This window comes from Chelonia mydas, chromosome 13 (genome assembly GCF_015237465.2).
Source record: "Chelonia mydas isolate rCheMyd1 chromosome 13, rCheMyd1.pri.v2, whole genome shotgun sequence".
Classification (NCBI taxonomy): domain Eukaryota; kingdom Metazoa; phylum Chordata; order Testudines; family Cheloniidae; genus Chelonia; species Chelonia mydas.
Genome location: NC_051253.2, coordinates 15,311,458 through 15,338,779, shown reverse-complemented (window position 1 = coordinate 15,338,779; position 27,322 = coordinate 15,311,458). Strand labels below are relative to the sequence as shown.

Genomic DNA, 27,322 nt, shown 5'->3' with positions numbered 1-27,322 from the left:
GGCTAGCAATGCCAGAAGGATTTATGCTGCACTTAGGGTGCTTGAGGATTGGGATTGTGTCTGATCCCTGTGCAGGTGTGCATGGGTTCGGGGAAGCTCCTTGCACCTGCTCTCTTTCCCCTTCCTCCTCTGTCCAGCTGCACAGAGCCAGCTACCATCTGCTCCTCACAAGTTTCCTGCAGAAAAGCTGATGGTTCCTTGTATGAAGAAGTTGGAAGACAGCAAGTGGCTCAGAGACCTGATTGGAGACAATCAGCCCTTGAGATAAGCACCACTGTTGGCCCAATCCTGCCCCAAGGGAGTGTTGTTAATGGCTGTGTAGCAGGCAGCGGTGGGATCCAAGTGACAAACTCTAGTAACGGCCTTACAAGCATTATTTTAAATAATCACTGATCCTTCCAGCTTCACCTGAGACCCGCCTCCCCCATCACCCCAAGAGGTGCCACTCTTCTCTTCCACTTTCACCCTGCAATGCGTCACTTTGGATAAGCAGATCTAGTCCTGCTTTGGGGTCATGCTTCCTTCCATTGGCTGGGAGGGCTGCCAAGCATTGCTCTGTTTTCCCCTCATGCCGACAGGGCGATGACAATAACACAGCGATTTTTGAGGTTCCAAAGTTTGTTTTAGTCCAATGCACAACAGAAACACTCAGACGTTTTTGATTTGGGGAAAGCTAGGTGTGTGGGGGAGGGTGGTTTGGGGGCTAGGGCCCTGGCCTGGGATATGGGAGACCCAGAGAGTGTGAGAGTCTCTCTCTTTCTCTCTAACTTTCCCAAGGAAAACTTCATTGAAACCAATAAGTCTCAGGGAGACATTTCCACTTGGTGAAACAACATATTTCGTTGAAATTTCATTTAGCCAAAGATCTTCTGACCAGCTCTCGTACTGACTCATTCTATGACTAAACTTCATTGAGTCCAACGCTTGCCTGAGTCCCCAGAGAGGAACTTCTTAGGCATTCTTTGTGTGTTTGTGTGTGTGCATGGTGCGTGTGAAAGGAGCAGTGGGGGTGGAATGGGAGATGTGAAGAAAACCACTAAATTGATCTGCCTCTTGGGAGAAGTAGACTCGTGGGCTCGCCGTGGGGAGCACCAATCCAGCCATCACATAATGAACAGATGCTCTGCTATGTACACAGACATGGCTGGATCCTGTCTCCTTTTCTCAGGGGGCGAGAGCATTTTCAAAAACTAAATAACCAGGATTAACATATATATATATGCTACCTTCACTATGATGCTTTTACATCATCAGGAATTACTCACATTGATAGGAATGTTAAAGGTAGGATTTGATCCTAAGTCTATTGAAATCAAGAAAGGGCTCCCATTGACTTTGTTTAGCTCTGGATCAGTGGCTTACTTCTATTCTATATTGACTCTTATGTTGCCCTCATCACTGTGTTATCTCGGCATCTTAATCTCTGGGGCCTGTTCCAGTCTAGTTGCAATAATTCCTCCAAGAGCTTTACCCTGACCTCCAAGAACACCTATGAAGAGAGAGTCCAAAGAACAGCTACCAGGGATGGACTCAGTTACATACCCAGATTTCAAACTCCTGCAAAGTTCAGGTTGTTTGGTCCCAGAGTTTTGGTTTGACCTATTATCATGAGGTCAGCTGCAAAATTCTGATCTGGTGCTGGGTTTGCATTTTGATCCCTCTCCAACTCAAAGGTTAGCGGTTTTTCAAATCATGGTTGTTAGCTTGTGGCCATCCCTACCTGAAAGTTGAAAGGATTAGAGGCAGGATGTCTAATGAGGAAAGTCTGAAATGATGATCTACGCATGGCTCAAATCAAAGACAGTAGGATAGTACTGGAAAGGAATGGCTGAACCTTACAGGATTTAGAATAGAGGCTTAGTATGTAAAAGCATCCAAAAGCACCTGGAAGCTAAAAGTGCAAAAGCTTTAGATAAACAGTTCAGAAGCTCAAAAGAAGTTTGGCTGAGTTTTGGATGACGGTTCAGATGTTCACTCTTATTTTACCTGACCTGGTTTGCCCAATCCGTAGGGCTTTGCAGGGAACCAAAAATAAGAAGAGAGATTATTTGGATTGGTCAAAAGGGACAAGGAGGCAGCGATGAATGGAAGTAACGAGGACACTGAACACTGAAAGCGAGATGGTTACGGGGAAACATTGCTTACCACAACTTCAGTCAAGCGCTGGCGCTGGCTCCTGAAGGAGCTCCACCTAAGCGCCATCACAAGTAGAGCTCACAAGAAAAAATGGACACTTGAGGAATTACAGCCTGGATTCACATTGCAATTGTCCCCCCATGCAAACTTCAGGCATCCCCTGGACATCTCCCCCGCCTTCTCCCCCTGTGTCTCAGCCAGCCAGAGTTCACCTCGGCCAGCCCGAGATCACCTTCGCAGGCAGGCTTTCAATTCACTGATCCAAACAGAGTCCCCTGATTCCCAAGGCTCTTGACTCAGTCCAATGCCATATGAGGGAAGAGGAAGACAGGAATAGATGACTGAGGGGATGCTTTCTGGTGCTAAAAATATCTGATCCTATAAAATTCAAACTAAAACCTGAGAGCAATAGGAACAATTCTTCCTTCTCTTCTTTTTAGAGTGAAACTTAATGAGCCAAAGTAAATATCTCTTTCCTCCTGTCAGACTGTGTTTATTAACCACAAGCTGCTCGCCTGAGGCAGGGTAGACGTTAGCAGAGCTCCTAAGCCCCATGCCTAATCGAAGCACAAATGTTCCAGAGGAGACTTCAATCCAACAATCACAGTCACAGAAGCACTCCAAGCCTTCTGGGATACATGCATGGGAAAGCTGCAGGAGAAAGGGGACAAAGGCTGGAGGCAGTGCTTAATTTGTGCCAGGGCTTGCCAGGGCTCAGCCCTGGCACCTCTAGCCCCAGCACCTGTGCCGTGTCAGTTCTGAAAGTAAACTAATTGCTTGAGCCCTGGAACCTCTTTCATTACAAATTAAGCCCTGGCTGGAGGGAGATCTGGATTCTGGGATTTCCACGAGGAGACCAGGGATGGGAGGTAATTTCAATAGAAAGGGTGGGATATTCTGTTTCCAGATAGGAGTGAAGGATGGTGAATGGCCTATGTGAAAATTGCATCTTTCGTTAAATCAAATCAATCAATCAATAAAATAGCTATGTTTCTGGACCTCAGGGTTGCAGAGGAAAGCTTGAAAATATGACCTAAGTACACCAAAAAGGCTAAAAAGAAGTCAAAGAAAGAGAACCTAACATTGGTTTAAAAACAAATCAAACTTTGGGACCTGGCTGTGCTCAGTGCTTGGGGTTGTCAGTACTACCCTGTGTCCCACACTATTAGCCTGCACAAGGCTAAATGGTCCCATGCTAGACCTATCTTGGAAAATAGTAGGGAAATGCAGTTCTGGGAGAGCAATATGGGATGAGAACAGTTTAGAAAGCATTTCTTGCCAGCACAATTGAAGCAGCAGTTTGCACAGGGCCTTTCAAACAGAAACAATGCACAATAAATAGAGGGCTTGTTCATGCCCTCCCCTTGCACATTACTGTTTAAATGAGACCCTTGGGGAGAAGGAGTAAACAGCATGGATGGCAACAAAGTGCGTTAAGAATGGTACTTTCTATACTGCAACCAGCTCACCAACCCAGCACGTGATTAATGACAGGAAAACCATGGCCTTGCTTCACTTCACTGCAAAGCAACTCTCTGGGTATGCACAGCATTTCCTTTTAATCCCTCATGGAGGAGATCTACCGAGATTAACCTTTGCTCAAAAGTTTATGGTCTGCATAATGCATTGGGTTGTTTGCTTACACTTGCAGCAGAACCCTGATGGCAGGCAGTAAACGGGAGTTTACTCTCACACCAGGACTTTCAGCCTGAAACTGCGGGTATGCATTGTTCCACTGTCTGCAGCTCACAGCTACCAGGCCGAATTCTGCCAGCAGGCACTGGGGTGAATATGGAATTGCTATTGCCTAGATTTACACAAAATGATGTTGAAAGAGGCAAACATTATCTCTGTTGCAATGAAATTTCCAATTCTAAATTTTGAAATTTACCTATGGAGGTGGTGGAATCTCCTTCCTTAGAAGTTTTTAAGGTCAGGCTTGACAAAGCCCTGGCTGGGATGATTTAGTTGGGGATTGGTCCTGCTTTGAGCAGGGGGTTGGACTAGATGACCTCCTGAGGTCCCTTCCAACCCTGATATTCTATGATTCTATGAAAAGGGAATCTTTTTTAAACAATTTTTTTTTTAAACCCACAAAATTTCAAGGTATGTTTTTCTGATGCTAAATTGGACAATTTTCATGAAATAAAAAAAAGTTAAGTTTTTCAAATTTAATTGAGAAAATTTGCAATCATCTTAGCACTCATGCTCTATTAAAGGAGCAAATTAAACAATCTACCAATTGCCACTAGATCATTTATTACTGCTTTTAATCGCTATAAACTAAAGCCCCTCTAGCCTGTCACTGTAGTCTGATCAGCTGGGATTCACAGCTGAGGAAAAGCAATAAATGATTTGACAAGAAGATGACAACATTCTTTAAAATGACTAGCTCTTTCCATCATAGTTATTAGTGTGCCATATGTTATAAACTGAGAACATCTAAATTATGGGAAAATCTACTAGAAGAAAAGAAAAATAAAGGAAACTTGCAGGGAAATTGAAATTAAAAGAAAACAAAATCTTTGATCCAATTTAGTGGAACAAAATTAGAAAATCGGAACCATCTAAATTTCTCAGATGGACACTGTATTAAAGGAAGAGTTTTTTTTAAAACAAAGCAATCAACCAACCGCCTTATAATATAAGAACAGGTTTTCAGAACTCTCTGTTATGTCAACTGCAATCATTGTAAAGAATTTGTGAGGCCGGCATAACATCAGCTAACGTAGACTGCATAGGTTTCAGAGTAACAGCCGTGTTAGTCTGTATTTGCAAAAAGAAAAGGAGTACTTGTGGCACCTTAGAGACTAACCAATTTATTTGAGCATAAGTAAGCTGTAGTTCACGAAAGCTTATGCTCAAATAAATTGGTTAGTCTCTAAGGTGCCACAAGTACTCCTTTTCTTTCTATAGACTGCATAATAAAAGGGCTGCAAGATACTTCAAAAAAGACTAACAAGCATCTACTAGAACAGAAGCTGTGACACAGCTTGAATGGTATTCATGATTCTTGCATTCATTTCCCATGAGGGATTTTTTTTGTTTGAAAGAACCTTTGAGAAAGCAAAATGCCAATGTGTCTCAATGCCAGAAGTGCTCATGGGGCTACCTGGAAATCCCTCCTTCTCTTTATAGAAGTTTGAGTCAAGGAGCAGAAACAAAATCATCTGACTCAGGTAGCCAATCACATACCAAGAGTAAACCTCAGCCGATAGTAAAAGATGCAGTGCAAGCAAACAAGCTGAAGTAATTTCACAGAAAGGGTTTGAATAATTCTGTAATATTGGACAAGCTTCTAAAGATTCAAAACTGTTCACGGATGAGTCATAAGGAGGAAAAAAGGAGGGAGGATAGATATATTCGCTGAATAAGCTATTCATGATGGAGAGTTTGCCAGGCTATAATAGCAGCTATGTATCCAGAAATGTCATGCTGAACCTAACATAGAATCATATTTTGGCACTAAAGAAATTAGGGCTCAGATTTTCAGAACCAAAGACCAGATTGTTTCTTATGGGTGAGCAGTCTTCCACCTTTGTACCCCTGCACAGCAACAGGAAACAGTCACATCCAGGGCAACGCAAGGACTGCTTTTTCTGAGAGCCCCGGGGTTAGGGTTGCCAGGCGTCCAGTTTTCCACCGGAATACTGGGTCGAAAAGGGACCCTGGTGGCTCCAGTCGGCACCGCCAACCAGGCTGTTAAAAGTCTGGTCAGCAGCGCAGCGGGGCCCTGGGGCTAAGGCAGGCTCAGCTCCACGCAGCTCCTGGAAGCTGTCACCAGGTCCCTGTGGCCCCTAGGTGCATGGGTGGCCAGGGAGGCTCCGTGCGCTGCCTCCACCTGAGTGCCGGCTCTGCAGCTCCTATTGGCCAGGAACCGTGACCAATGGGAGCTGCAGGAATGGTGCCTGTGGGCGTGAGGGCAGCGCACGGAGCTTCCCTAGCCACCCATGTGACTAGGGGCCGCAGGGACCTGGCTGCTGCTTCCTGGGAGCCGTGGTAAGCGCCGCCAGGACCCCGCACCACCGCCTGCACCCCAACCCCCTGCCCCAGTACGGAGTCCCCTCCCGCATCCAAACTCCCTCCCAGAACCTTCCTACCGCACCCCCACACCCCAACCCCCTGCCCCAGCCTTGAACCCCTTCCTGCACCCCAGACTCCTCATCCCTGGACCCATCCCAGAGCCTACACCCCGAGCCAGAGCTTTCACACCCGACCCCCTACCACACACAGCCAAACCCCTGCCCAAGCCCAGTGAAAATGAATGAGGGTGGGGGAGAGCGAGCGATGGAGGGAGGGGGGATGGAGCAAGTGGGGGGAGGGGCCTCGGAGAAGGGGCAGGGTAGGGGTGGGAAAGGGGCATTCGGTTTTGTGCGGTTACAAAGTTGGGAACCCTATCTGGGGTACAAGACACCCCTGTGCACCAGGCAGAATATGCTGCACCTCCTGAAATGTTGTGGTAGGTGACACACTCCCACTGTGTGTCCTACAGCCCACTGGGTTTGTTGGCTCTGCACCGCATGTATTGCTCACCTAGGCCCTAACTCAGCAAGGTACTTAAGCATGTGCCTAACTTTAAGGACATTGATTTACGTGCTTAAGTAACTTGTTAAATAATGGCCCTAATTTGTGCATTACCACAAGTACCTACGCAACGCACAGGTGACTGACCAGTGCGTGCAGGCACTGGGATTGTGCACACACAATCACAATAACTGCACAGGCATATCGCCTGTGCAAATGCGCTCATGTGCAGAGCAGTTTGGGGGCTGGGGGAACAGGCCAGGTGAACACACTGCTATTTGGATCCACTGGCTATAGATCTCTGCAGACATCTGGTACAGATGTGGGGGCTAGTACAGCATCAGGGCTCCACAGCCTGGAGGGGAGGATTCCTACCAGCCCATGTAGAACCCCCACCAGTGCCAAGCCCAGGAGGGAGTGGATTCATCCACAATCAAATGTTAATGGTTGCTACAATTAACAGTGCACTTTAAAATTCCTTTGCCTCATCGATTGCTTCAGAGTAAAAGCCACAGCCACAAAAGTCACTAGCTGCTGAATAATCTAGATGTCTAGTTACAAGATCCCTCCTGATCCATAATGGATCATTTAAACACTGCACAAGAAGATATCACTTCTTCATAGATATCGCTTCTTCCACACATCCGCCTTGGGAAGAATTTACTCCTAATGATATTTTTAAAATCACTCCTGAATCTGAGGCTGAATCTGACATGAGTGAGGTGGAATAAGGCTCCCCATGAAAGGAAGATACTTCTACAATTCTGTGATTCACAATTTCTGCTTCGTTGCAGGAACTGTTCTGCTGACACCAATGGGAGTTCTTAAGCAAGCTCAGCCTCTGTTGAGGTGGACAGTCCAGCATTCTGTTGGAAGCAACAGTAATCTCTGGGGAGCCACAACCGGCAGAGCTAATGACCAGTTCACTTGAAGTTGCTACGTAATGATGTTCCCCTTGGGGACATTTTAAACCGCTGCTGGATACGGTGGGTCTTACGGGAGGGTTTATCGTGGACCAGGACTCCCAAGTGACAAAAGGGAAAAAATAGCAGAATAGTGAAACCACATTAATACTAGAGGTGGGGGGGGATGAGGATCCGACCCAATAAGTATCCTGGATTGTGGCATCCATGGTGACTCTACACTTTGTGACTCTAACCATGTGATCTGAACTAATCTGAGTCAAGGCTAGAAGGCGTTATGTTTCTATAAACTAGTCCAGAGGTGGGCAAACTATGGCCTGCGGGCCACATCCGGCCCACGGGACCATCCTGCCCAGCCCCTGAGCTCCTGGCCCGGGAGGCTGCCCCCCCTCTCCTCCGCAGCCACGCCGCCATGTGGCACAATGCTCTGGGCAGCGGGGCTGCAGAGCCCGGCCTGACCCGGTGCTCTGTGCTGCGTGGTGCGGCGTGGCTGCCTGTCCTGGTGCAGCCACGCTGCCAGCCACTGGTGCTCCAGGCAGCACGGTAAGGGGGCAGGGAGCAAGGGGGGGGTTGGGATAGAGGGCAGGGGAGTTTGGGGGGTGGTCAGGGGCGTGGATAGGGGGCGGGGCAGTCAGAGGGTGGGGAATGGGGGTTGAATGGAGGCAGGGGTCCCAGGGCAGCAGTCAGGAAGGAGAGGAGGGGTTGGATGGGGCAGCGGGGGTCGGTCAGGAAGCAGGAGAGGTGGATGGGGCAGGGGTCCCGGGGGGGAGCAGTCAGGAAGGAGAGGGGGGTTGAATGGGGTGGTGGGGGACTGTTAGGGGTAGGGGGCAGTTAGGGGCAAGGTGTCCGGGGGTGGTCAGGGAGAAGGGGTGGTTGGATGGGGCAGAGGTCCTGGGGGACAGTCAGGAAGGAGGGGGGTTGGATGGGGTCACGGGGGGCAGTTAGGGGCGGAGGGTCCGGGGGCGGTCAGGGAACCGAGAGCGGGGGGGTGGCAGGGTGGATAGGGCAGGAGGCCTGGGGGGGCCGTCAGAGGGTGAGAAGTGGGGGGATTGGATAGGGGGCGGGGGGCGGGCCATGCCTGGCTGTTTGGGGCGGCACAGCCTCCCCTAACTGGCCCTCCATACAATTTCAGAAACCCGATGCGGCCCTCAGGCCAAAAAAGTTTGCTGGCCCCTGAACTAGCCTGTCTGAACACAGCTTTCTCCTTTATTGTGTGAACTAGGCTGAGGTTAGTAACGGGTGTAGCCATTTGTAAACACTGATAATTAAATACTGGACATTAGAAATGGAAAAGACTTATTACTCCTAATTATCTAGTCCATCCCATCAGGCCAATGCAAGATGGCTCCCTAAAATACATTACAGTGCTTTGTCCCAGCCAGGGTTATGTTTCCCAAGTGATGGGGCTTTCTCTTTTTTCCTTGGGGAAACAAATCCATTTTTTTCCAACGGGAACTTTAGTTACTTATAATAGAAACCTAAATTTTAATTGACTCAATTTAATTCCAATAATCCTAGCAATAAACCACCTGGGCCAATCTCTGTCTTCTTGGAGTTTACATCCTTCAAATATTTGTATAAAGTTATCATGTCACCGGAGTAAATGTGTAGCCAAGTTGAGCAGGCCAACATTTTCAAAATAGCACAGGTGCTATTGCAGCAATTCCACAGGCAAATTAAACATGCATGTGCAAAATGGTGTATGCAAATAACCAGCTACCTGATTGCCTCTACAATTCTGTTGACTGTGTGCACCAAGTCAATGCACAATTTTGGAAGGTTTTAAAAAACTTCAGGCTGCATTCTTTTCAAAAGAAAGCGTTGTTCTTTGGGCGGGAGCCCAGGAGCCTGAGTTCTCTTCTATGCTTAGACACTGACTCACTGTGTGACCTTGGGGCAAGTCACTTAACCACTCTGTGCTCATTTTACCTCTCAGTAAAGTGAATATAAGACTCACCCCAGCTAGCTCACAATGGTCCACTGAAGCTTAAATAATTCTGAAAACTGCTTTGATACCATCAAGAAAAGAAGGACTTGTGGCACCTTAGAGACTAACAAATTTATTTGAGCATAAGCTTTTGTGAGCTACAGCTCACTTCATCGGATGCATTTGAAGTGAGCTGTAGCTCACAAAAACTTATGCTCAAATAAATCTGTTAGTCTCTAAGGTGCCACAAGTACTCCTTTTCTTTTTGCGAATACAGACTAACATGGCTGCTACTCTGAAACCTTTGATACCATCGATTGCATTGATATCTGATCTCTTCAGATGAAAGTAACTAGGGAGATGTAAAGTTCCACTAACCTTTCCTCATAAACCAATCTTCCTTCCTCTAGCCCACTCTAGTCACTTTTGCTGCTCTTCTCCAAACAAGCTAACACCACGAGTAAATTTATATTTGTAACACTTGATTTCTTATCACAAAACTGCTTCTCCTCCCACACAACACTTACACTAATTGCTCTAAACAGAGCCTGCCTCTGAATTATAAAACACATGGTGGCCTCTTCAGTAACCTCCTTCACATGGTTTACTACAAAACACTCTTTGTTCATGGACATGAGTCATGCAGCGCAAGGAGTGAAAACTGTTCATGATGTATTTGTGAAATCCCCAAACAATCCAGAAAGCTCCCATTACCAAAAAAAAGTATCACAGGATGCACACAGGCCAGATAAGTAGGTGGAGACCTTCCAGAAATGACTCTGAGGATTAGGTGCACTTTATTAGAGACCTTTTCATGGCCTATGGTTTCTTAAAGTCCAAGCCTGTCAGGTGCTGAGTGTCCTCAACTCCCATTAAAACCAGTGGGAGGTGTGGGCTTTTCAGCATCTTACAGGATCTGGTCCTTAAAGAATCAAACTCACACACTTTCCTCTATCTCTGTTATGTTCCCCATCACGGGAATACCAGAAAACCAGGGGCTTTTCCTGGTTTGTTCTCGTGCGCTTCTGCTATGCCCCCAAGCTTTTAGATAAATTAAATAGCTATCAAAGATGAACCCAAGTTTCAAAATCCAGATTGCCATTGCACATCCTCCCCTTCAAAGCCCCCCCCCCCCAAAAAAAAAAATAAAACAACTGTTCAGGGATTTTCAGTTCTGCAGATTGGGGTTAATCCATAACAGAAATAGAGATTAACCACAAAGTTGGGATCTGATCTAGATTCTGATTCCAAACATCCCAATGTCTGTGAACATTTGGATCCAGAGTTTTCCTTCCGGCATCTTTCTACTAAATACAAAAAATGTCTCTGGGGTAGATTAGGTAGGTATGTTAAACACACACACATACATACAGCCTCCATATGAGCACAGATGCAGAAAAGAGGATGACCTATCAGTCAGAAGGATCCAGAAACAAGGAGCTAACGTAAGGTTGGATTTTCAAAAATGCCTGATGGGAATTAGGCACCAAAGCACTTTTGAAAATCCTACTATAAAGCCTTTTCTACTCCCAAAGTTAAATGCTTCTGCCAGGGACACAAACCCTATAACCAAATTCTTCCATATGCGGACATTTGGAGCCCGTGTACATCTCTAGTTCCTGAACCTGCAACTCTGCATGCCTGGACAATCCTTGCTCACTGAGAAATCCTCGAATTTCAATGGAACTACATATATCGGTAAGGATAGCTTGCATGAATGAGAGCTGCGAGACCAGGAGTCAATCAGTGAGAAAGGCAGAGCATCTGCACTTCGCCAAACGATGTGCACAATACATAGGATGTGCTAATTTCCCTTTACTGCATTCTGGTGTATAAGGACAATGATGTAAATTGACAAATGTAATGGGTAGTGGGCAACTTACAGCATTCGATGGGATTAGATGCCGCTTGCAAAGAGACTATTCTGCCACTGGATTCAGGGATGTGCACACGGAAGACAAGCCGCACCCTGGTGTTCTTCCTACCAATGTCCGTCTCCCCCTTCCGCAGTTCGATGTCCGCGTTCCTCAGCTTCAAAATCCCTGCACAGTCAATGCTGACAAACAAACAGAAGCCATGTTGTGTATGCGTATGTCAGTGTTTCTGCTCTCAAACATTTCAAAGACATTTGAAAGACAAAAGAGCGCTAAATCATTTTGCCTCAATGATTTTGAAGAAGCAAAGATAAGAGAAGCCCTGAATTCTCTTTCCATTTTTAATTTAGGTATTACAGTTAAAATGTCCGAGGGTTTTCAGCAACATGACTAGGCAGTTGTGCATCTAATTTGTGATTGCTGCGTGTGTGCGTATAGGTAGTTGCACACCTAAACTGTGCAGTAAGTGATTAACATGGTATCAGTGCATGATGGGATTAACATGGTTCTCACCAGATGATGTACAGCTGATAAGATCTACCTGTGACCCCTAATCTACCCCACATATCATATGTCACTCACCACGCAGTACAATATTTACACATTTCCTCCAGTTCATACACTATTAGTTGCTGCAGGGTTTCTCCCATCCCTGAAACACCATCACAAATTCTCCAAGCCCAAGTCATTCACATTAAGAACATTTGTACCACTCTGGCATCGTAAAAAGGGCCTTAGGTGGTATAAATTATATTCACACCTAAAAATCTAGAATCTATCTCCAGCACAGGAAGTTGATTTATTTAAGTGATTCCTCTCCGAACAACACATGCAAATTAATTCTGCCTTATCTCACATAGTAATAAGAGATTTGCTGCAATAGCATCCTTACGTTGCTCTCATGTTGTTTTTGGGCTCGAGGGGGATCTCTAGAACTTTGGTGTTGCCTATGATTTTCTCATAGCTGGTGGTGGTAACAGTTTTGCCCGTAATGCGATGGACTTGATAGAAAGCATGAGGTTTAAGTATCCGTTCATCTGCTGTCCCAATGAAGATCTGAAGACCCAGGGGTTTGTTCTCCATGTAACCATGAAGCTGTCAAGAAATCAAATCTATTAGCACATATTGTACTCCCAGTGCCCTCAATCATGTAGACATTGAGACATATGCACAACAATAAAACCAGTTCATCTCAACTCATGTAAATGGGATTCTTTTCCCACAGCAGTACCTTCTGGAGACCTTGGTATACATGGAATACATCTAAGAAAAGATGAATGATTAATTATACTTTGATTTTCAGTGGAGATAAGAAACCATATTGCCTCAATATTGTTTTTGATTGCAGTCTTTAAAAAAATCTGGGAAGTAACAGCGGAAGCTCTTGGCTGCTTGACTCAATCAACCATTTTTGAAGCAGACAGACAGGAGGAGGGATACTGCTATTTTGCTCAGACTGGGTTTTGGAGCAAAGACCATCTTTTTGTTCTGTGTTTGTACAGCACTAGCACAATGGGATTCTGGGCCATGACTTGGGGTCCTAGGTGCTACATCCAGACAGATAATAAAATAATAACAACAATAATAAATGAACACAGGTTTTTGAAGTACATTTGCTAAGAGATGAGCAAAACAGGGCTAGAATTTCTCTCTAGGCCAGAGACCAGGGAATATATATCTTTGTTTATTAACTTTAAAAATTATTAATCAAACCATTTGAAATTTCTCACATCACTGAAAATTAAAAACAGACATATCTACCACATAGCCAGGGATCTAGCTGAAAGGGAACTTTATGGCCTGAGGCATGCTAGATTTGTTTTCAATTACTTTGTCCGCATACAAAACCTTGATGAAGCCATACAAAGCAAACAGCACTGGAAGATCAGAGAACAAAACCATTAAGCTAATAGCATTCATGGCCAAAATCTTTTTTCTTCTTTTCACCAGGCAGCAGGAGGTATCTTTGCATAGAGTGATTAATTCACCCCCCTGGAAAGAGACCACATGCGGCATCAATGCATTGCTGGCAACCTTCCCCTGGTATGGTAAATGTAAAGTAACACTCACAGTCCTCTGCTACATTATGATTCACATAGCACATATTTGCCAGCCACATGAAGACAGGATCCTTGTCCCAGAGATCTTACAACCTAAGGTCCCAATCTTGCAACCTTTACTCACATGAATGGTCCCACTGAAGTCAATGAAACTTAAGTCTCAGATAGTAAGGATCACTTGTGTGAGTAAAAGAGTTACTGAATCAGGCCCAGACACAGTTTGATGCAATACATTGACAACAGTTCAGATGTAAGAAGGCCTGGTGGCACTGCTAATGGAGAGATCAGCCTAGGGTGGTTTGTGGAAGAGGTGGATTTGTAGGAGTGATGTGAAGGAGCAGAGAGATAATATTCCAAGCTCGGGGGTGGAATGAAGGATTGTGCCTCATCAAGAATGTGCGAAAGATGAAGGCTGCAATTAGGAGATTTAGCAATGTATGGACAGAAAAGGGGTATGAAGATTAAATGAGGACATAGATGGAACTGGCAATTCCATAGCGCAACCTGGACCAGACCTGCATTTATGGATCACTCCCCAGCTATCTAAGCAAGGAGGTTTAGGGTTGTATTGGGATTGCACTTAAATGTACTGAATTCAAAACCCAAGGTTTCTTAGGCTATGTACACATTACATCTTACGTTGGTATAAGTTGTGTCACTGAAGAGGGTGAATAAGCCATCCCCTGAATGATGTAAATTACACTGACTTAAGTGCCAGTGAGAGAGCTTCTCTCACCGACGTAGCTCCTGCCGCTCGTGGGGGCTGGAGCAAGTAAGGAGACAGGAGAGCTCTCTCCTGTCGACTTAGAGCATCTGCACTAGCTACGCTACAGCAGCACAACTGTAAGTTCGGTAGCGTAGCCCTAGCCTGAGACTTCTTGGCCAAAGAACCATAGAGTAAAGGGAGGAGGATATGAGGAAGGGGAGATTCTTCTTCGAACGATGGTCCTGATTGTATTCCACTGAGGGGTTATACGCATGCAAAGATGAGGAAGTGGAGATTACTTTTTAAGTACTCTCAGCATAGGATGGGGAGTCATGAAGTCCAGAGATCTAATTTCAACTCTGCCACTGACTTGCTGCCTGGCCCTGGGTATATCACATAACCTCTCTGTGCTTCATTTTCTCTTCTGTAAAATGGGCAAAATAATACTAAACCTACCACTCAGGGGTTTTCTGAGGATTAACAAATTAACACTCTGTGCAGCACTTTGTAGAGAGAAACTAGTGAACAAGAATAAACCAGTAAATTAAGGCTTTATTTTAAAGGTATCTTTCCTCAAAGATTGGACTATAAGGAAATTTTAGTCTTAATCAGTATTCACCTAAGCTACCCAACCCAGCCAGCTACTAGGTACTTCAATACAATTAAGGAACAAGGGTCTGGTTTTCTTCCAGGATAGTACTAACCCCTATACTATATAGATACAGTAAACAGGAGGGGATCATTGGGAGAATCATGACATTTTTTCAGCCCTTCAAAACCAGCTCTTATCTAACTCAGGAAGACAACAGAGTTTTCATTATGATTAACTACATGCTGCTCTGCCACAGTCTCAGAGGAGGGCATGGTGCTGCATTCTACTCAGGTGAAAGGGGAGTTTCGTTTGAGTAACGAATATAGGATCATCTCCCAAGGCCAAGGGGTTACCCCAGCTTCATTTTTACTATTCTTTCAACAAAGCAGAAAATACAAATCTGGATTTCAGGATAGAGACTGAAAGCTGAGAATGATTTATGACTAGAAAACCCTGACAGGGGATATTTTGGGGGGTATATAAGGTGAGCTATTCACAGTAAAACTCCCCAAACTATATACAGATTGGGCTGGAGAAAAACCAACTCCTTTGAGTCACATTTGCCACAAGGGAAAAGAGAAGCCAGACATTATGTGTACCTTTCCATACGCTATTTTGGGATTTTAAGATCCTATTTCTTTTAGTTTAAAAGTTTTTTTTTTAAATAAAAACAACTTTGCTGTTGCATAACTCTTATAATATTAACATAGTCAGACATGGGCTGGTCTGTGACCTGAGGAAATGCAAGGCACTTTGGCAGATAAACAAATAACATCATTCAGAAAATAAGGAGACTTTTCTTGTTTGGTTTGCTACAGCAATTGGGCTTTATAAACAAAATGGAAATGTGTGGCATGATTTGACTCACCGCTTCCTAAACAAGGTTCATTCATGTATTCTACATTGCATTTCTGTATCAATATCAGTTTAAAATGATGTCTATGTTTAAGTGCATTATGATTTTTAGAAATGCACACCCATCATTTTAAATGCAAAAACTCTCTATGCATTTGCACGTACATTACCACTGTTGTATGTATGTGTAGCAGAAGTCCAGTGAGCCATTTGGCAACACAATTACCACACAAAATTGCAGTAACTGTGACCACAAATTAGACAAGCAAATGAACATGAAATTTTACTTGTGCAGCTCTAAACAAATGGGCCAGTACATCCTACAAATGGATGTAAACACAGATCCAAAATTCCTCAGACCTTCAAAAGGGAATTTGAAATTCAAATCTAGATCCAGATCTGCATTGGCCCTTGTCCCAATATTTGGCCGAACCAAAATCCCAGTCTGAATAGCCTTCAACTTTGGAGGGTTTGAAAATCCAAACTCATCTCTAAAGTGTTATACAGTGCACTCAGAATAAAGCCCATCACTCGAGACTGAAGGGGTGAATCCTTTAACATTGCTCAGTTACTGCAACTGAAAACTGCAAGATAAACTTATAGTGTACATCAGTGATAGAGGTGTAAATTCCCTAGAGTCTTCCAAGTGTGCTCACATATCCATATTACACACACGTATTTCTGTCTATAGGGAATTTAGTTGGACCCTCTTTAAAATATATTTACTGACTTACGTTTACATTGACCACCATACAGCTTATAAACAGCAGAGATTTACCCCTTCAAAGACACCACTCATATTATATTTGTTGTGAGATGTGAGTTGTAGCCCCTTTGTACAAAAGGGGAAACCTGATGATTTAAGTGATTTGCTTACAGTCACACAGTGAATTAGTAACGGAGGTGGGATAAGAATATCAGGAGCTCCTAGCTCCCATGGTTATGCACAGTGCAGTAGATCACACTAAAAGAATTCAAAACGAATCTGGTATTCCAAGAATGAAGTTGTAACAATTTCTGACACCATTCCACTCTCCTTGGCTTGCACTATTTATATGGCAGTATTTGTTGATGTTTTTGTCTTTTTTAATTTGTAGACTTTTAGGGCCAAATTTGTCATGGGCTTCTGTTTTGGGCACCTGCACATTAGAAAATTACACACCTGGCTGCCTGTTGAGTGAAGGCAAATTGTGATGAGTTTTGCACTAAGAAAAATGGAGACACCTGCAAATCTTGTAGGCACCTTTTGGGAGGCCCACAGAAAATCTGGCCCTGTGTAGTAGAAGTGCAAGTTGCATGATAGAGTGAATGTCATGGGCAATTTTTGTTTCCCCTTCATCCCAGCAGAGCTTCTCCTAGTCTGGATTTGCAGGTCTTTCTCCCCTCTGGGGGGATAAAGCTGCATCTTTAAAGTTGATCACATACATCTTCCTGCCTAGACAATGCAAGCAACTGCCAGAAAGAAAGTATAAAATATCAAATGAATTCACAGGCCCTACTCATTTGGTTTGCTTGAAACTAATCAGCACTCTTGCTTATTTCAGTTCACCACAACCTGAGGGCTGGTCTGTTGATTGTTGCATATTACTTGCCATCTCCCTGTGGAAGTCATTTCAGCTTCCCTCTGAATGAGATGTGTGCATGTGCGTGCGTGTGTGTGCAGTCAACTTTTGAAATAAAGCACTGGTGATTCAGAGAGACATTCATCAGCCTCTGGTAAAAAATGAGAAAACAGACCTGTGCTGGTTACATTCAATTAGAAGTAAATACAAAGCAGCGTGAGAAATCGCTTCCGCCTACTGCTTCCCTTTTCCTGCTGTACATGAAAAGATAAGAAAACACTTAGAAGTTTTCTCCTAAGTTTACAAGGAGTGGCATAGGATTTCAGCTTCCAGCTCCCTCTAGCTCAAATTGGAGCTGCATGCCTGCTAAATTCCCTACTCCCCTTTAGACATGGAGAGGGGTTTCCACATGAAACCAATGGCTCTCAACATTTTTAACATTATGAACTATTTCCCAATCCAAATTCTTCATCTTCCCTGTGTCTATTAAAATACTCAGCTACATGAAAAGTAACATTAGGACACTACTGAGGAGACAAGGTGAAGATATACTTGTTATATATGTGCTTGCTTCACATTTTCCATCTTGGCTGTTGAATTCATCTCCTGTGAGGAAGAATTTTACATTTGATGTCTAATCACCTACTAATCATTAATTCTCTTAGACTGCAGTGTTTCCAAGGATGCTTGGAGACCTTTATTCACAAATGTTCCAACCTGAACTGAAAGCCTCATTTTCTTGTCCAATGGAGACCAGGGTATCAATAGCTGTCACTAAGCCCAAAGGCCTCAGCCAGCCACTGTACCACATAACAGTCGGCATGCTTGTTTTAGTTAAAGCAATAAAGGGGAAACTTGTCACATGTTTTCATTCAATGTAATGTAGTCAGGACGTTCCAAGAGAACACGAGCCAGAGGAACTCTCTTCCCTAGTTCTTTTTGCTACTTACAGAAGCAGCCTAAAAAGGCCTCAGACAATTATCATTTGAACATCTGATTTTGCTAAATGGTGAATTTTTATTATGCTCATTTTTTATGTTTTTTATTTTGATGATATTTTATTAACATTCCAGGGACCTGAATCTCATTTACTCTAATGTCCCTCTAATGAGATTCAGGCCCCAAGTGTTTGGGATTTCTGTTCCCTAAAGAGACAGAACTGGGTTAGGTGAGAGCTTTGGAGAAGGGGAGGCAAGAGCGAGTCGCGGTTAGAGCAAGTGATAGAGCATGAGACCTATAGGTTCTCGTCTTGACTCTTTTGGTGCTGACTTACTCTGAGACCTTGGGCAAGGCCCTATGTCTTTCTGTGCCTCCGTTTCCTCTCCATTGTGTACATAAACTATCTTGAGACAGTGGTTTCAAGGTATGTTGAACACCTCTAAAGAATGGTGCTATAGAAGCACAGTGTACATTATTATTAACTACATACTGAAATGTGGCACCAATGCACTTCTGTGTAGTTATATTTCACATATTTCACCTACATGGGGCCATTGGTACTGTTTCGGAGGGAAAAAATGCTTTTTGCTGTTGCTAGCATGTGATTCTCTCCTTTTTCAAGCACTGGTGAAGTTAAAACATAATCTTCTCAAGCAGATCATATAGTGTTTGGTTACCATTGAACAAAACAAACAAGACAGATAACTGTAGGAGGTTGATCAACACAAATGGACTTTTTAAAGGGAAAGTTACTGAGGACCAGACTAAAATGGAACAGGGTAGATGATTCCTATATAAAGAGCCATATGTAGCAGCTGGTTATGGGTTTGCAGGTGTATTAATAGGTGATATATATGGGTATTGTTTTACAGTGATGGATAAGATTTATTATACTTGTGTGGAAATGTGAATTTACTTAATGTTAAGAAGGATAAACTGAATAGTTTAAGGCAGTGGTTCCCAAACTTGTTCCGCCGCTTGTTCAGGGAAAGCCCCTGGTGGGCCGGGCCGGTTTGTGTACCTGCCGCGTCTGCAGGTTCGGCCAATCGCAGCTCTCAGTGGCCGCGGTTCGCTGCTTCAGGCCAAGGGGGGCTGCTGGAAGCGGCGGCCAGTACGTCCCTTGGCCCGCGCCGCTTCCAGCAGCTCCCATTGGCCTGGAGCAGAGAACTGTGGCCACTGGGAGCCGCGATCGGCCGAACCTGTGGACGCGGCAGGTAAACAAACCAGCCCGGCCCGCCAGGGGCTTTCCCTGAACAAGGGGCGGAACAAGTTTGGGAACCAGTGATTTACGGGATTCTATTTTCTGTTCATGTATGTTAATGACAAAAATAAAAAGTTTAAACAACAACATACGCATCCTCTATGTCTCAAGTAAAACACAAAGGGTTTAATTCACCACTGGAGAGAAAAACACAGTAAGCAGGTATAAATATACAGCACATGAAAAGATGGGAGTTGCCTTACCAAGTGGGGGGTCAGTGCTAACAAGGCCAATTCAATTAGGGTGGATGTGGCCCATTCCCAACAGAATATCTGTTTTATTCACCCCTTCTTGTCTACTGTTGGGAATGGGCCACATCCACCCTTACTGAATTGGCCTCGTTAGCACTGACCCCCCCACTTGGTACGGCAACTCCCATCTTTTCATGTGCTGTATATTTATACCTGCTTACTGTGTTTTTCACTCCATGCATCTGACGAAGTGGGTTATAGCCCATGAAAGCTTATGCCCAAATAAATTTGTTAGTCTCTAAAGTGCCACAAGGATTCCGCGTTGTTTTTAATGATGCTTCAGATTCCAAATCCAATATACATTCTCCAAAATAGTTACTTGGTTTATAACTGTTTATACAGCCCCCAGAGACTCTGCTGTGTAATTTAGACATAGCACAGTGAGCGAGAGTAACAAATAGAGTGGAAATGGGGTGAGGAAGGATGTAAGTTGCAGTGATAAAATCTCAGAGTTACTCAGCTTTGCTAAATGCACATCACAGTAATTCAGTTACATTTTATTCCCCCCCCCCCCAAAAAAAATTAACACATGCATTGCAGGCGACAGAAGCAGCAGGGGGCTTCATGAAATGGGGACCGAGATTTCTTGGAAAAGTGTGATAAAACGCTTATGCCACTAAGTTGACTAATAACGCGAGAAACTCAGCAAAAACTCCACTGTGCAGCCCTCCATTCCCTACCTCCCTGTGGTTTCACTCAGTACCTGCTAGCAAAACACAGTAGCATTGCTGAGCCCTCAAGCCATCTATTCCATAGTCGTTTGGGTGAGCACTGTCTGACTTTCAAAAGGGCCCAGACACCTAGTGCCTATTCATTTCAATAAGATTTAGGCACGAAACACACTTAATCTATCTGTTTCCCAACTGTTAAATGGAATAATAGTATTTCCCAATGAAGTGAGGTGCTCAGATACTACATTAATAAATACACATAATTACCCAACACAGATGGGTTTTAAAACTAGAAGGGACCACTATGATCATCTGGCTTGACCTTCTGCATAAATTGGAGCAAAGAACCTAATTCAGTAATTTCTATTCAAAGCCATCATTTTTGTTTGAGCTAGAGCTTATCAATTAAAATGTTATCCAGTCTCAGTGTAAAGCCTGCAAGTGATGGAGCATCCATGTCTCTAGGGGAATTGTTCCAGTGGTTAATTACCCTCACAGTTATTAAAAGAAGCACAGATTGCTGGATAAGCCTGCACGTCTCCTCTTCCTTCAATTTTGCCTTATTATCAGGGGTTATACCTGATATTACCTATTAACCAGTCTGGTTTCAGATGTCCATATAAACCAGCTGCAGGTTCCTCTAGGTTTACAGGAACTACATTTCATATAGCTAGTAATTTCATTTTCTCTTTAGCTCCAGTGAACCTTTAGTCTGTTACTTCCTCAAAGTAGGGAAATGTTAAGTGTTTGGCAACTTCTAATGATACAGCACTGTGTAACTGTACGGACAATTGACTGATCTGATCTAATATTTGGCAAGGTTCTTTTAAAGAGAATTTTTCAAATTAGCCAAAAATATAGGCCCCTATTTTCAGAACTGCGTAGCTATCACTGCAATTTGCACACATAATTGAGGTAGATCTACCCACAAAACTATCAGTTTAGTGTCTACTTGGTCATTTACATGCACAACTATCATAGTGGCACAAACTACCCTAGCAATTTTGCACTTAAATTAGGCATGAAATGTATGTTCAGTTTGACATGTGCTGTTCTGAATATCTGGGTCATAATCTTTACAAGAAAGTCTGAGAAGAGGATTGGAGTGTGAACAAGGTTATTGCTTGCTAGGAAGGGGAAGTAGGTGGGTTGGACACAGCAGGAGTCTGCTTCACTGAGTTCAACACAGTCTGTACAGACAAAATGCTAAGCAAGGAGCAAACACATAAAACTTGATTCTGGAACCCGTGCAACGTTTCAAACAGTACCACGCTGGAGCTACAGCACTGCAGCTTCGCTGTTGGAATGCTTCAATGTAGACACTACCTATGCTGAGAGGAGGGCTTCTCCCAAGAAGAGGCAGTAGGTAGGTCAATGGAAGAATTCTTCCGCTGACCTAGCACTGTCTATACTGGGGATTAAGGTTGATATAACCGCATTGCTCAGGAATGTGGGTTTTTCACACCCCTGAGAAATGTAACCATCCTGATGTAAGTTCTTAGTGTAGACGAGGCCTTAGTGGCACTTAGCCAACTAGTCTCATTTAAATCAATATAAAAGAAGTAAGAGAGCTCTCCTGACAACAAAATAAAACTACCCCTAATGAGGGGCAGTAGCTTCGTCACCGGGAGAGCATCTCCCACCGACAAAATGCTGTCATTAAAACAAAAAAGCTTTTTGTCGTTAAAACTTTTGTCGTTTTTTCACACCCCGAGTAGCAAAAATTTTAACCACGAAAGTGCAGTGTAGACATAGCCTTAGTCCCACTCAGTGTGTGTTTGGGTTGCAGTATCAAGCCCATAATTTCGTGTTATGTTTGCATCTGATGGTCTGGTTTTACTAATAACCCTAAAAGTACTAGCTGAACATTAAACGTTACATATGTGTAAAAGTCAGAGCCCTACAGGGAAGTCTGAGCTAGAAAACAATGTCCTCTTTGACTTGAAACCACAAGAGAACACCCACAGAAGAATGCTTGATTCAAAGAGGAAAGCAAAAAGTAAGTCTGTTATTATAAAACAAACTCCTCTGTGTTTCATTAATAGCTGGAAAGTTGTAGCTTCTTTGACTTAATTAAAAAAGCAAGAGTCACAATGATCACTAAAGAGTTAAGAACAGGGGATAGGAGAGAGGAAAATTTGGTGAGCTCGGCTGATTGAATGAGTCCCTTTTAAACGTCACTTCTCTCTCTTTGAATACAGGAGAAGATCTCCACATCAGCATGCAGCACACTACAGACTAGCCGAGGTAATGTCAAATATTGCATGTCTCTCACGCCGTTCATCTCAGGATCTGATACTTTGCAGACATTAAGGCCTGGTCTACACTTGAAAGTTGTACCAGTATGTTGGTTAGGGGTGTCATTTTTTACCACTATCATTATACCGGTACAAGCCTAGTGTGGAAGCAGTTATACTAGTATAAAGGTGCCTTATAGCTTATACCTTTCCTGTATGGCAATAGTTACACCTTAAAGAAGCACCTTTATGCTGATATAACTGCATCCGTACTGGGGTGGGTGGGGGTGGGCTACTGTTTTAGATACACTAGTACAAATTTCTACGACAGAAAAGGCCTCATCCTCATGGCACTCAAGCAAAGTAGGTCGTATTATTATAGTCATTGTATGGATGGGTGTAAACTGAGGCCCAGAGTGGTGAAATCATTTGCCTGAGGACACACAGGCCTGGTCTACACTGCGGGGAGAATCGATCTAAGATACGCAACTTCAGCTATGAGAATAGCATAGCTGAAGTTGACGTATCTTAGATCGACTTAGAATCACTTACTTCATGTCTTCGCGGCGCGGGATCGACGGCCGCCGCTCCCCCATCGACTCTGCTTCCGCCTCACGCCGTGGTGGAGTTCCGGAGTCGATGGCAGAGCGATCGGGGATCAATTTATCGCGTCTATACTAGACACAATAAATCGATCTCTGACAGATCGATCACTACCCGCCGACTCGGCGGGTAGTGTAGACATGGCCACAGTGAGTCCGTGGCAGATCCAGGAAGAGAACACAGGCCTCCTGCCTATCTCCCAGTAATTTGCTGTAAGCCCTGGTATTTTCAAAGGCGCCTAAATTACTAGTGCTCTTAAATCACTTAGGTGCTTTTGAAAATCCCACTCTAAGACCACACTCAGTTGACCAGATCAACTTAGACTGGGGGGGGGGGGGGGGGAGGCGTGAAACTAGTCTTTGATGAAGTCTTGGCAGAATAACAGAGAATAATCACTTTCTCTTTAACAGTGAGAGAGAGATGCAAAATAACACAGCGCTTTTCATCCAAAAACATCCCAATCCTTTGCAAAGGTACATAAGCAACAGGTTGGAGGAGGAGTGTGTTGAAATAGGACCAAAGAGCTACAAGATGCCAGGGTTGTGAAAGTTCCTTTTAAATAGTTATTGCTTACAAATCCTTTGAGTTGAGAGGCTCTATATAAATGTGAGATTTACAGCTGGAATCCACCATATCTAGGTAATAACAATAGCTAATCGCATGAATTCAGCTTACAGTTCTTCTGCAAGGAAATAATGCCAATGGGTGAGGAACATTATTTTGGTAAAAATGCAATTCTGAAAAGTAACTCAAGTTTTTGTGTTAAAAAACCAAATATAGATTCCTTACTATTACTTTTCTTTAAAAATTTCCCCAAGTTTGAGCTTAAATTGTACATGCCTTGTCCTGTTCCTGCTGTGCTATTCACATGCATAATCCCCAATGAAAGAGTTATGGTTTATGTATTACTCCCCACTCTTCAAAGCTATTATTTCCAGCATGCTTTAGAGCGTGGGCCAGATTGTCATATAAGTCAGATGCAAAATTTGTTTGTCTAATTTACACACATGTAAACAGAGAAACTGTGCATCACTAATTAACCACATGCAAGCACAATTATCCAAATTATATGTGCAATCTTTGCAGAAATTAACTGCAACATAACATGGCTAACTTGGTTAAAAATCTGTCCTTTTGCCCATTACTAAAAGGCAGTCACCTCTGGGGAAGAGCAAGGTGCCTGTTTAACCGCTCACAGAAACATTACACAACTGTTTAGGATATCATATTGAGTCAAAAAGTAAAACTGTTTTAACTTTTCAAATAAATTCAGCCTTCTGCAAAGCCAATTCGGCACAAAGCCAAGGGGCTGCTTAAACTCTATCTAAATCCTCAAAATAGGACTTAATGGGACTGAGGTTGTCCATAGACTCTTGGGCTGGTCCAAGGTAAATTTCACCTTAATTTAGCTTCTAATTTTTGAACTGAAGAGGTATTTCCTGCGCAAAACATTCTTAATCAAACAGATACAACCTCTTTACTGAATACAAAGAAAATCTCTTTGCCTGGGTTCACCTCCCTTTTTTTTCCTGACTCAGTTTTCATACATACAAATATAGGATTTCAACAGTTTCCTGTGGGCGCTAGGAAAAAAAGAGACGCCCAGCTAGCAGTACTCACTCTCCAATCCTACTGCACACCCAGTTCCCTCAGGCAACTCTGAATTAAGCAATGTCAACATTGTTAGCCACTCAGGTGGGGATGGGAGTTTTCAGAGGAGCTTGAGCAGATCAAGGTTCAGGTCTTGATCCCTGTGTCATGCTTGGGCAAGTCATTTATGCCTGTTTTAACCTCATTTCCCAATCTGTAAAATGGGGGTAATAATATTTCCACTCTCTCCCACCTTTTCTCTGTCTTGTCTATTTATACTGTAAGCTGTTCATGGCAGGGACTATCTCTTACTTTGTGTCTGGACGGCATCTAGCATAACCAGAGGCCTGATCTTAGGTGGGGTCTCTAGACTGGGGCTATGTAATGTAAAATATTATCCTCCCCCACCCCATTTCTTGGCCTTCTAATGCCAGTAAGCCTGATGGGAGCTTGCAAGGAGGAAACTGAAGGTGTCTGCAACTTCCTCTTTGCATAATCAGTGACCATGCCAAACCAATAAGAATATAGCGTCATGTTAGCACCATTTGTTTTTTCCTGACACACAGGCTCCTGTTGCTGTTGTCAGAGATCTAACACAATGTAAAACACAAAAGCAAATGTCCCAGATCAGTGGTTTTCAACCTGTGGTCCGCAGACCCCTGGGGGTCTGCAGTCTATCTCTAAGATTTCCAAAGGAGTCCGCACCTCCTTTTGAAATTTTGTAGGGGTCTGCAAGTGAAAAAAGGTTGAAAACCACTGCCCTAGTTCAATACGGCTTGTCCTGTCAGTGGCTCTAGCCTTAACAAGCGGTTCATTGTTCTGCCACTCTTGGGAGCACGGCAGTGGTGCAGGCTCCCCGGTGCAGCACTCCAAAGGTTCCGCGCTGAACACATGAAGAAGAGGAAGCAGCCTCAGAATGATCAACCGCAAGATAAAGCTGAAAGGATATGAGATCTGCCGGCTCATAAAAAAACCCCCAAAACAGCAGCTTGCATGCAAAACACAGATTTAAGGGGAAAAAAATGCAGGCCAACACCATGCCATAAAAATTAATCAATATAATAGAGGGAAATTTTTCTCCTTACAAAGAATTTGTGGGATAATGCAGGCACGCACATGATCTCTCTCAACCTATGTCAGAAGGATTTTTAAAAGAGGGATTATTTCAGAGAGAGGGTAGTTGAAATGGTGGAATCAGCTTCCATAGACATTAACGGTGGAATCAAATAGGATGAATGGGACAAATTCATCCTCGTGTAACTCTGCTGAAGACAATGGAGTTCCTACAGGAGGGGTGAGTTTGGCATGTTGTAGATAAGCACAATTTGCACAGCAATAACGAGAACTATACAGGATCAGACTTAGAAAAGCTAGTACAGGGAGGTGCTAGCGAAAACCTTCCAAGGAAACCCAACGACATGCTTTATGATCTGACAAACATAGGTGGCTGTGAGTCTGTAGTTTCAAGTTATCTGACTGCTGGACAACTGCAGCCCCATCAACACTGTGCAGGCAGCATCAGCTTCCTATTTTGAGTCTTAAAAGGAAAAGAACTTGCTGAACATTAATTTTCATTAGTTAATAGACCATTGCCAGCCAGTTGCTAAAAGGCTCCTGTATATTTTCAGCAATACAATCTCTACTGCTTATAATCATAACAACCACCACCACCACTCGCCTGCTTTATTTCTTTCACTTCTGTACAATTTAAACTAAAAAGGAGTGAATACAAAAGTTGAAATGTACTGAGGGAAAGAAATAAAAATCAGCACCAAGCAAATTTTATTACCTAAAAGCTTTGGATTTTACTAGCCTGCTCTGGTTTCAGATGTCATAAACCATACAGGTGTAACTCTGTCATATTGCTCTGCACCCATATGAACCTTATTATGTTAGACTGAACTGAAATCCAGTGAATATTTCCAAGTTTATAATAAATCCTCATAAAGAAACTGACCATATTTTCTCCATATACATGCACATCTGTTCAGAAGCACATCTGTTTAGGAGAGTATAACATTCATCTTTTGAATTTACAGTTCAGTAACCTTAAGTCTGACTGTAAAATTATGATAAAACTAGGAATATCTGTTCCTGTCTCCACCAGGAAATGTAAATCCCTCCTTGACTATCGATTAGAGGAAAGAAGTGAAGCACTGTTATTTTCCCCCACCTCTATCCCTTCATGTCAGAAGAATCTCCTTCACTGTGATAAACATCCCACTGGTGGGCATTATCTTGGGAAGGTAAATGATACCAACTTGTAAGCAACATAAGGAATGAGTAAGTGCTGACGGGTCATATATCATAGAGCCAAATTAGCTTGTAGCTGCTAAGTCCTCATTTAGACCAGTATAAATGTGAAGTTCTTCCATTGATTTCAATGCATTTACACCAGTGTAACTCAGAGCAGAATTTGTGTCTGATCATTGATGTTTGGGTCAGACTCCAATGTACATGAACCATAAATTGTATAAAAAAATCCCACTGTTTCTGTGATTACACCATCCCAATTCACAAGTGAGGTCCTGCCCTAAACTCACTTACCCTTTCTCTACAGACTAATGCACCCAATAAACATGTCTTCTCTCTATTTACAACTTTATAGCAG

At 43.5% G+C, this 27,322-nt stretch overlaps 1 protein-coding gene across 9 annotated transcripts in view; it reads right to left on the bottom strand.

The window, feature by feature from the left end:
• Nucleotides 1-27,322, bottom strand: part of NFATC2 (nuclear factor of activated T cells 2) — a 133,501-nt gene that overhangs the window by 72,519 nt on the left and 33,660 nt on the right. For all 9 annotated transcript variants that reach the window (XM_027822231.3, XM_043526784.1, XM_037915614.2 and 6 more), the window contains exons 4-5: nt 12,277-12,479; nt 11,394-11,566 (exon numbers count right to left, since the gene is read on the bottom strand). In XM_027822231.3, the coding sequence (XP_027678032.1) occupies nt 11,394-11,566; nt 12,277-12,479 (376 nt within the window). The remainder of the gene's footprint in view (nt 1-11,393; nt 11,567-12,276; nt 12,480-27,322) is intronic.